The sequence below is a fragment of the Hemiscyllium ocellatum genome, chromosome 13 (genome assembly GCF_020745735.1).
Source record: "Hemiscyllium ocellatum isolate sHemOce1 chromosome 13, sHemOce1.pat.X.cur, whole genome shotgun sequence".
In the NCBI taxonomy this organism is placed as follows: Eukaryota; Metazoa; Chordata; class Chondrichthyes; order Orectolobiformes; family Hemiscylliidae; genus Hemiscyllium; species Hemiscyllium ocellatum.
In genome coordinates, this window is record NC_083413.1 from 78,271,847 (window position 1) to 78,283,313 (window position 11,467).

General features: G+C 45.0%; 1 protein-coding gene and 1 long non-coding RNA gene across 2 annotated transcripts; one reads left to right on the forward strand and one right to left on the reverse strand.

The window, feature by feature from the left end:
• Positions 1-546: 546 nt before the first annotated feature.
• On the reverse strand, positions 547-3,004 carry sox14 (SRY-box transcription factor 14). The gene has a single exon (XM_060834974.1). It carries the CDS (start codon positions 2,448-2,450, stop codon positions 1,731-1,733), a length of 720 nt encoding a protein of 239 aa, XP_060690957.1. The 5' UTR covers positions 2,451-3,004; the 3' UTR covers positions 547-1,730.
• A 5,175-nt stretch (positions 3,005-8,179) lies between these two features.
• LOC132821626 (uncharacterized) lies at positions 8,180-10,532 on the forward strand. The gene is made up of 3 exons (XR_009645339.1): positions 8,180-8,440; positions 8,559-8,690; positions 10,432-10,532. It is a non-coding gene; the product is annotated as an uncharacterized LOC132821626 (long non-coding RNA).
• Positions 10,533-11,467: the final 935 nt, after the last annotated feature.

The following is an 11,467-nucleotide window of genomic DNA, read 5'->3' on the forward strand; positions in this document are numbered from 1 at the left end:
CATTACCTGAAATCTTTTTTAACTATAATGGACGTCAAAACCAAAACGCATTTAAACCTGGACTGGAGTTCTCGCATACAGCTAGAGAGTGCCTCTGATGACCAGTATTCCTCCAAACTGCAGCCCCGCTTTCTCCATGGGACTGGGAGGATTGAGGTGAGGGGGTGGGTCGGTAATGGCAGGAAAGGGGGTGTAGAGTCTGTTGGACGTCTTCTTCCCAATCAGTTTCGCTCCCTTTCTAATCCAGCAGCCATACTCATCAAGGAATCAGTTCAGAAATGTATCAATTTGGATGGCTGTGCTTGGGAGAAAGTCAGTTTCTCTGCTAATCACTTCCAAATCCTGCAAATCTCGCAGTTGGCTTTTTTTTTAAAAAAAACGTTTTTACAAATTATCACGAAATGTAACAGTTTCACTCAATGGCTCATGAAGGTAACATTTTTCTTGCTAATTTGAATCACACTGACTCCTCTCAGCCAGTTCTGGCGAAATGTTTATTGTGATTCAAAGCGTACGCCGTTGCCAATAAACATTCGGCGTGTAGACTTTTTTGTGTGTGTGTGTAGACATCTTGTCTTTATTTAAAACATGACCTTTGTTCAACAATTGAACAGAGTACGAGGTAAAATCCTTCTGGATACAACTTGTTTTCGAGACATCATTTTCCTCCCCCCCCTCCCCTTTGAAACATATTTAAATCTGCATTTCTGAACAGAATAACTAGGAGTAGCAATTTCACGTCTCAGACTCGGTCGAAAATTAAAAACCGGGTGACTGGGGAGTTGGAGAGAGGGGATAGGACTGGCATTTCCCCCCCCCACCCCCGAGAAATGAAAAAAAAACAATTGTGAGAGCTACCTTTAATAAGGCAAGTCTGTCCTCACTTTCCAATAACATGGTTAAAAAGGGATTTCAATTCCTGTAGAAATTGGCAGACAGTCCTACTTAGTACTAAGTGACAACGTTTTATCACAAGTCTCATTTCGGATGTGCAAAAGGAAATATGAAGACGTTGAAATAATTCAGTTCTAAACCAAAAAAACACGTGGTATTATAGTCCACTATACATGATAATAAATAAAACCGGCACTGCTACTTTTTTTTCACAAAAAAAGTGGCAGCTGTTTCGAACAGAAACATCTACAATTCAACACAGTCGCTCGTCCGCCGTTAAGTCGCGCGGGTGCCCAGGCAGGATTCAGAATCCGTCGCAAAGTTGCCTTACTTTAGAGTCCGCAGTCAGACTTATCAGACAAAATGGGGAAAATAAAAACAAGTTCCGTTTTGGAGGAGCGTTCGCTGTACATGCAATGTCAGGTTATCACACCAAAAGCAGGTTTTGTTCGCGCTTGCTTTTGTTTTTTTTTAAAAAGACCGGAGCCTTTCTCTGGGTTGTGCACATTGCAAGTACGCCCGGAACCCAGGGGGGACTCGTGTCCTGTGTTGTTTATTCTCTGAAACAATTCAGTCCCAGATCTGAGCAATTTACTGTTCCGGCGGACTCCCCTTCCAGCCTCGGTGTTTCGAATGTCTCTTTGTACACATATACATATATATATAATATATTTCTTCTTCTTCTGATTGTGTTTGTGTTGTACATGCAATGTAAAATTCCAGTTCGCAAGATAAGTCTTTTTAGGTGCGTGTTTTGTTTGTTCGTTTTTTTTTTGCTCTGTCGTGTGTTATGTGCGTCTATCTGATCGCTGCTTTTGCTGTCTCTGCTGCGGGCTTTATATAGCAGCTGCATGCGCCGAAGTATAAGGGTCAATGCCGCCTTTGGTCATTCCTGGGAAGAGTATGTAAGCCACGGGAGGTTGCAAAGTGGAGGCGGACCAGGCGGTACAGTTACAGGGGACCACGTAGCCGGGGTTGGTCGGCGAGGGGTGGGTGTGCGTGTGCTGGCTGGGACAGCTCAAGCTCCCGAACGCTCCGCTTTGGTAGCCCAGGCTGGAAGCGTAGGGCAAGGTGGTGGCCAGGCTGTGGGGCACGTCTGTCATCTTCTGGATGGCGCTGGAACCGAACTGGCTGGGGTCGAGCAGCGAGTAAGGCGCCGAGGTGGGCGGCAGGAACGTTCTGGCTTTGTCCGAGGCGCCCAGGAGCGAGTCGGCGGCGGACATGGAGAGTCCCGCGGCTTTCAGGTGGTCGCCGTCGCCCAGGTAAGGCAACGGAAAGACGTACCTGTCCTTCTTCAGCAGGTTCTTGGGCTTGCGGCGGGGCCGGTACTTGTAGTCTGGGTGCTCCTTCATGTGCTGAGCCCGGAGCCTCTTGGCTTCGTCGATGTACGGCCGCTTCTCCGCCTCGGAGAGGAGCTTCCACTCGGCCCCCAGCCTCTTGCTGATCTCCGAGTTGTGCATTTTCGGATTGTCCTGGGCCATCTTTCTCCTCTGGCCTCGGGACCAGACCATGAACGCGTTCATCGGCCTCTTAATGTGGTCGGCTGGTTTGGACATGCTGGCGTTTGGGGAGGGGGTGGGGTGGAGGGGTCAAGGGGTGGGGGGGAAGGGGGGGTGGGTAAGGGAGGGAGGGGGCAATAGAGGTGGGGGGGGTGCCGGTGAGGCGGAGGGGGCTGTTTTGTTTTTGGAAAGTGAGCAGTCACGAATTCAAAGCGACAGACCAGCTCTCACCTGTCAGAGAGGAAGCGAGGGCCCAAAATAGGTGTCTATAGACACATCAAAATCACAAAAGTCTTCAACAAATCATTGCTGATGGAACAAAGGTATCTTCTTCCTTGTTTAGCTAGTTCTTTTAAAAGCCACGCTGATTCGGAGATCGCAAAAGGTTTGAGTTCGTCAGTGAACTTCGATGTTTGTTTTACTACCTCTTGTTACACTCAGGTTTGTTCATTTCGTTCTCTCTCTCTCTCCCTCTCTCTCTCTTTCTCCTTCCGTGCTGCTCCCTCGGAGGTGTCCAGTGAGTCACGGCACCTGGACCGAAAATGAAGCGCCCAAACTCGTGAATTGTCAGGCCGAGAGCGGCGAAGTTCAAAGCTGCTGATGTTGGGTTTGTGAAGTGCGCTCGCAGTCCGCACGCAAAATGACATAATCACAAGGCGTTCACCAATCTCCCTGGGCATCCAATAGAGAGAGAGAGACAGACAGAGAGACAGAGAATAGTACTCAAAGGAGAGTCAAAAAAAAGATAGGAACTATTGTCCGAGAAAAGAGGACGATTAACGAGAGAATAATTCTCGTCCTTTACATCATTTGTTAAAACACACACACACACAGACACTCACAGACACCCACACAGCCGGACACATACACACACACAGGCAGACAGACAGACACACGCACGCACACAGAGACACACAGACACATACACAGGCACACAGACAGGCACACACACACACACAGACACACACACACAGCCGGACACACATACACACATACACACATGTACACACACACAGACACACGCACGCACACAGAGACGCACCGACACACACACACACTCCACACAGTTTGAAATTATAATATAAGCTGAGTTTATTATTGGCAAATATGAAGTGCATATTTTGGTTTATTTGAAGAATTAAATGTGTTCCATTGCCTTTTTTTCTCTCTCTCCGAGAATGAGCCAGCTAACAATGGGGAAAGTGACTGGACTTTATTTTGTCTTTTATTCGCCGCTGGGTTGTGTGGGGACTGTACCCGGCAGGAGGTAAATCTCAGCCCCAGTCTCATTTGAAGGAGATCACGGGCTTCCCAGTATATTCTGTTCCTCAGCCGCTGATCCACAGGGTTAGGTAAATTAGTTTTAAACATCGCTCATCACAGTCGTTAATCATCAATTGCAAAGAATAAATAACGACTTTGCGGTTTTAAGGCATAGCCCTTTTCCAATACTATTGCATTTTGTGCTGTAACACATTTTTACAGACGGTGACGAGTCAATCCGAATGCCTTTGTTTCTAAGTTTGAATAGTTCAGCATTGCAAATGCTTAGAAGTCTACAATTTAAGATTAAAACTACACCAATCGAACGGTTAGGTACGATTGCCTTGCGCCCGGGATCATTGATAAAACTCCGCTTTTAACGTACCCTGCCTCGGATAAAAAGCTGAGAGAGCAGCATTGTGACAGAAAATGCTGACATTTCTGAGCCGCCCCAGGTAACACACGACAACGAAGAGCTCTCCTTCCCTTCTCGTCGTTAGCAAAAGATTGCGGGGGGAACAGAAAACCTCGCAAATCCAAATTAAATCAGCTATCATGCACCATTTAATACATAATTGCCTGGGAAATGCCGAGTTGGCCCGAGGGGAGGCTTTCTGACAGAGACAATTGTCGGTGTTTCTCCCCAGAGACCTGTGTGCGTGGGGCTTGGTGGTTCCCGCACCTGTCTCCCGGCCGCTCAGGGAAGCTGCCAGCAGACTGCATCGCGCCGCTCTCTCGACCCCCTCAGCCGCCGCTAAATCCGAACGATAAACCCCAGTGCTAGCTTTCTGTACTCACCCGACCCCCCCCCCCCCCGCCCACTTCGTGATCGCTTCCTTATCCCTTACGATCATTCCCATTCACACTGTGATCACATTCCTCTGCTCCCTGCGATCAATTACTCTCCCTGTGATCAATTTCTCTCTCCACTGGTCACTTTCTCTCCCCCTCCTGAATGATTTCTCTCCCTCTCTGATCAATTTCTGTTCCCTGTGATCACTTTCTCTCCCCTGTGATCAATTTCTGATTCGTGCCACTTTCTCTCGCCTCTGTGATGACTCCCTCTCTCTCTCTCTCTCTCCCCCATTGATCACTTTCTCCGCTGCGTGATCAATTCCTTCGCGATCACTTGCTCGTCTCTTTGATCAATTTCTGTTCCCCTCTGATCAACTTCTTCCTCATCAGTGATCACTCTTTCTCCCCCCTTTCAGATCAGTTTCGCCCACCTATGGAGTCGTTTGCTCACTTTGTTAATGCATCTCCCCTCCATGCTCAGTCTCCCCCAATCTCCCCTCCACAATCAATGTCCCCCCCCCCCCCTCCCCCTGTAATATATGGATCCCTCACGTTCAATTCCCCTCTTCTTAAGATCGCTTTCGCCTCGTAATCACTGACCCCAAATCCTCACCCCCACTCGTTGCTTTTCTCTCTCTCTCTTCAACTAAAGCACTAGCTGAAAGGACAGACTGCCTCGGGTTTAACCAGGTGCGCATTCAACATCAAATAGAGAAAGGGCCAATGTTGAAAACTTTCTAGCTCCCTCATAGTTAACTTCTCCGGGACCTCTGTCCTATAACCGAATCTGCTGAACCCGATAGGCATGCTCAGGTTTCTGTTCGTTAGGGCCGAAGAAATAGAGACACGAATTAAGTTTTCAGCTTCTTCCAAACGCGGGGTTGCCAGTTCTGAATGAACCCCCCCCCCCCCCCACCCCGAGCCCGATTTGATGCTGCTGTATCTGTGTGTTTAGATGAGATTCCTTTGATACACTTTGAGACCACTGGAATAAAAGGCAACATCGAAATGTCCCAAAGTGCGAAGCGCCACAAGGAAAGTCAGTGATGTTGAGAGTTAAGGAGCTGCATATAGTTTGTCATTTATAATTCCCCGCTTTTGTTAAAAGGGCCCGTGTGATTTCGCATCAATTCTCTCACACACTACCCACCCAGTCACACAGTTACTAGGACAGTGCTGGGTATCCGCAAAGCTTTATTGGGAATATTACCCATCCTAGTCCCGCTGCTCTCCCTAAAGCGTTTGAGTACGGGACACCTCCAGGACACGGCCAACTCCAGAAGGCGACCAGAGTCTGTGATGTTCGATTCGTTTGATCAATACAATTGCAAAATCATTCACCCCCCGCCATCAGTAAGGCGGGGAGAGTAAACTCCAGCTCATTACCGACCTATACTGATAGTCGGGTAGTTACACACACTCTTCAGTCGCCCCTGCGCCGACTGCAGACTGATAACCCTCAGCTCGTTATCATCTCATACTCCAGATCGGCTTACTTTTCATTCTCCAGCCGGCGCAATTCCGGGGGTTTCTTTGGATCGGACCATCTCACACCATGAAGCAGTTTTGAAATTATGCGCATTCAAAACAATAAAAAAAAGGAGGCAATCTGAGGTCCAATCGAAGTCTGACTTAGAATGGGATTTAGATGCTGTGGCGATGTTCAAACAAGTGTATTTTATGTGTATGCTTCTTGCATGAGATAATACTGGGCAAGGAGACTAGATTTTAAAAAAGAAATAAAAATATGTGCTGTGTGAGGCTAAGAAACCCTGATTTCTCTAGATAGGGTGAAGCGATTTGTCAACATCGACTGACACTTTGATCATTTACCTGGAGTCTACAGTTATATTTACCGAGGAAATTAGTTCAGACACAATCTTAGACCACAACTAAGCAGTTTCAGGGGGCTTTCTTTTTCCATCCTCTTCTCAAAACTTGAATCAAATAAGCGACAGGAAGAGATCTAGAAGGAGGAATTTCCAAGTAATGTCCGCACGCCCACGCTTTCTCGCAGGAGCTAACGTCAGGGAATGAGCGCTCTCACCAGCACTGACTGACCCCAGGGCGCACTGCAGAATTGTCCTTTTTTAAAAAAAAAAATTTCAGTCTGGGCTGTCTAACACCACAATCTCTTAAAAAAAAGAGAGAGTAACTATTTAAATCCGGCCCGATTTGGTGCTGCGGTAAAGGTGTGGAGCCAGTTACCGCCTCGGATCAGTCAAATATTGTCAATCAGAATTTGGGGGAAAAAAAATGTCACAGCAAATCAATTTTTTCGCGTCATGTTTTATTAAAACGTTATTTGCAGATGATTTGTACTTTACATTTTAATATTCCATTTCCAGCCCAGTTTACGTGTATTTTTCCAATTCGCCAAAAGATATGATTCTGTATATTTTTCTTTTTATTAAAAAAAACCTGTTAGTAGCTACCTCGAGATTTTAATGTATTACACAGCGAACGGCTCTATCTACCTGAAAGCTCGGATTTATCCGGAGGGAATTTGGTCTCCTATCATTATGTTTAGTAATTTCTTTACATCAATTTTTCAGACAAGAATAAATAATTAAATTTTGAAGAAAATAATAACTGTAAAATGGTGCATTTATTTTGTGCTGTTTAAACTTCTCATCGTTAACGCAAGAATGTTTTTCAACTAGCTGAGTTTAAGCAGTGTGCTATTCAGACTGTGATGTGCAATGCACCATTCTAACCACTGAGTAGCAGCCTTCAAGCACCGCTCTATTCGGGACTGTCCTGTCCGTAGACGGATTAATACTTGCTCCATTGTTTGTTTAATGAGGGAGCTCCCTTTCTCAGTTTCGTTCACTGCGCTAATCAGGCGGGTCTCCCGACCGGTTTCATGAAAGGGACGGGTTTTGCCTCCTTTTCCCAGCCTTCCTCACCTTCCCAACCCATTTGGAAACGGTAGGTCAGGGGGACCCCTGCCTGTTACGCTTTGAGACCGAAAAACCGTCTGCTCTCGGAGGAAAGGTGCAGGGGGTGCTGGCAGTATTCAGAGGTGTAAAACTAGCTGGCCTTTTGGAAATGTGTGGGTGGTGAGGGATCTGGAAATGATCTAATCAGAACTTTTCAGCTCTCGGAATTATTTATTACAGGGACGAGATAGCAATAGGTGCCTATAAAAAAAGTTGTCAATAAAAATGCGAGAAAAATAACTATTTTTTAAAACAGTATGAAAGAAACAAAATAAACTTAAAGAGCTGTGGATGTTGGAAATTGGAAATTGTTGGAAAAACTCAGCAGTTCTGGCAGCAGCTGTGGAGAGAAGACAGCTAACATTTCAAGTCCAGTGACCCTTGGTCAGAACTGAACGTTGATTTAAACGGCTTGGGGGAAGTTCAAATAAAAAAAAAGTTTTGCAACTCGAAGGGCGGTGGGAGCTGGGAAGAAGCTGCAGTAAGGATAACTGTGAATAATAAACAGTTTGTGAACCTAAACGATCTTTTAAGAGACTGACTTAGTTTTTTTTTCCCCAAAGAAAGAATATGTCACTTCTTCAAGCGGCCCAATGTCCCAACATCGGAAATTCCAGTGTCCAGTTGTAAACTAAAGAACTGCAGGTGCGGAAGATCTGAAGCGAACGCAGAAATTGCTGGAGTTAAAAGTCTCACAACACCAGGTTTAAGTCCAACGGGTTTATTTGGAAGCACTAGCTTTCAGATCACTGCCCCTTCATCAGGACAACCACCCGATGAAGGGGCAGCGCTCCGAAAGCTAGTGCTTCCAATTAACTTGCTGGACTGTAACCTGGTGTTGTGAGACTTTTTCAAACTTTGTACACCCCAGTCCAACACCCGCGTCTCCAAATCACGAAATTGGCAGAGGCAGCATCTGTGGTGGGAGAAACAGAGTTAACGTTTGGAGACCGGTGACTCTTGAGAACAGTAGCCAACTTTCCCCATTGCAATGAGCTCAGTACGCGGGTGTTTCCCTGATGCTGCTTAAGACAACATATTGGCCAGGTAAGGAGCTGAGCAACTACGTTCATCTTCCAACTGTGCCTTTTAAAAAAAAAGTGACCAGTACCTTTGCAGTTGCTGTGATGTCTCACCGTTTTTCTGCTCTTCTTGCGTCTTCCAGTTGCTAACTCACTGACCGGAAGAATGGCGACAATCCCATCTGACTGGTAGACCGTGAGGAAAGTTAGGAGAAAGTGAGGACTGCAGGTGCTCAGATCCGAGTCCAGAGTGTGGTGCTGGAAAAGCATAGCCGGTAAGGAGCAGGAAGGCGTAAGTCCTTCATTTCTGATGAAGTGCCCATGTCCATTCACATGATGAAAGTTATCTAAGATTATAATGAGGTATTGATCATTTGGGTCAATGGGCTGAGGGGTGGCAGATGGAGTTTAATTTGGACAAATGTCCAGTATTGCATTTTGTGAAAACAAGCAGAAGCGGGGCTTGTACAGTTAATGGAAGGACCTTGGGAAGTGTTGAAGAACAGAGAGAGGAGGGGTTCGGGTACATAATTTTTTGAAATATGTGCCTAGGTAGACAAGGTGATTAAGAAGGCATTCGTCAAGCTTGCCTTCAGGCCTTTGAGTATAGGAGTTGGGACTTCATATTGCGATAGTACAGGATGTTGGTGAGGTCTCTTCTGAAATATTGGGCCCAGGTCTGGTCACCCTGTTATAGGAAGGATATTAGTAAACTGGAGAGGGTTCAGAAAAGATTCACCAGGATGTTGCCAGGAATGGAGGGTTTCAGCTACAGAAATAGGCTGCATTGACTGGGACATTTTTTGTTCACTGGACCATAGAAGGCTGAGGGGTAACCTTATTGAGAGTTATAAAGCCATGAGGGCTATTGAAAAGGTGAATAGCAAGGGTGTGTGGGGAGTTCAGAACTAAGGAGCACATTTTTAAAGTGCAAGGAGAAAGTTTGGGGATGACTTTTTTTTAACATAGAGAGTATTCATGTGTGGAATGAAACTGCAGTGGAAGTGGTGGATGTGGGGTACAGTTACAACATTTAAAATACATTTGGATAAGTACACAAAAAGAGTCACAGACATATACAGCATGGAAACAGACCCTTCGGCCCAACCCGTCCATGCCGACCAGATATCCCATACTAATCTAGTCCCACCTGCCAGCACCCGGCCCATATCCCCCCAAACCCTTCCTATTCATATACCCATCCAAATGCCTCTTAAATGTTGCAATTGTACCAACCCCCACCACTTCCTCTGGCAACTCATTCCATACATGCACCACCCTCTGTGTGAAAAAAGGTGCCCCTTAGTTTGCTTTTATATCTTTCCCCTCTCACCCTAAACCTATGCCCGCTAGCTCTGAACTCCAGGAAAGGTTTGAAGAGATATGGGCCAAAAACAGACAAGTAGCAGTAGTTTAGGAACCTGGTCGGCATGCACTAGTTGGACCAAAGGGTCTGTTTCCATGCTGTATGGCTCTATAACTGGGATTTCTATGTCACCGGCCAGATCTCACCTGCAAACCCAAGGCCTTCGCTTTAGGATCCGAATTCCTATCCTTGACCATCAGTCAGAAAGCTTGGACTTCAATCGATGGGACAATTGCTGACAATCCCAAACAGCTGGGACTTCAGCGACTTGAACACACAAAGTCAAGTCTCAATTTCAGAGGCTCCTCTGCACCTTTGGGGGTAAGTGCTAGGTTTGAGGTGAGACTTCAACCCAGGTCCCTACCAGTCCTCTGTGACATAGTTGTAAAAAATACCCTGGCACTGCTCTGGAGGAGGGTGGGGGGGTACCCACCAGCACCCAAATTCATATTTAGCTATCAAACTTCACTCACAATAGATAACCTGTTGATTCCCACATTGGTCTTTATGAGATTTTGCTGAGTGCAAATGAGTTGCTGTGTTTCTAACATTAAAATTATAGCTGTTTCAGAACTATTTTCTGGGCACTGTGTAAAATGATTTATTGAGTGTGAATTTTTGTTTTAAATCTGCACTTTTCTCATTTGCAGGTTGAATTGCTTCATGAGAATCTACATACAACCATAAGAATCATGAGCAGGAATAGTCTACTCAACCCACCTATGCCATTCAATAAAATCTAATTATAGTCTCAACTGCACTTTTAGATCCATTCCCAATAACCTGGTGTTATTGAAATTTTTCATATAAAATGATGCTTGTATTATAAAGTACAGGAGATGCCAGGCATTGTTAAGAAACAGGAAGAATCTTACTTTTGGAAGGTATCTATGATTCTTTCACTGTCAAATGTTGATGTCAATCTATTGCTAAAATACATCATATAGCATATCTGTCTGTCTATCCATCTGCATCTACCCATCTTCTATTTCTCAACCTTCAATCCTTTATTCCTCCTGTTTTTCCTTTTATTCTCCTCAGTTGTATTGTCTCCATCCTTCATTTATCAGTCTCTCCACAATTATCCATCCATCCAGCTGTTTATCAAAAACAAATCAAATGAATTGCAAATGTTGGAAATCAGAAACAAAAACAGAAATTGCTGATACAAACTCAGCAAGTCTGGCAGCATCTTGGAGAGAAAACAGAGTTAATGTTTTGGGTCCAGATGACCCTGCTTCCAAACTGCTGAGTCTTTCCAGCAATTTTTGTTTTTGTAGCTGTTTATTACATTTCAATTGGAAAATATTGTGGGAAAAATCATACAGTCATTGTAATGGAGAAGGAGGCCATTCAGCCCATTGTGTCTGCACTGACTGTCTAAGTATTTAAAGTTTGTGCTAATCTCATGACTTTTCCCTTTAACCCTGCTAATCCTCTAACACTGTTTCTTTTTAAGTAATCATCCAAATCCCTCTCTAAAAATACAACAATTAAAGCTATCTCCACTACACTTTCAAACAGTGGCATTCCAACGACTTGCTGTGTAAGACTTTTTCTTAATCTTACCTTTCATTTGCTTTTTACTGCATAAACTTTAAAACTTTTAAATCCACTTTAAGGTAAGGACAGTTTGCTTCTATCTACTCTGTGCTGACCTCTCATGATTTTGAAAACTTCCATCAA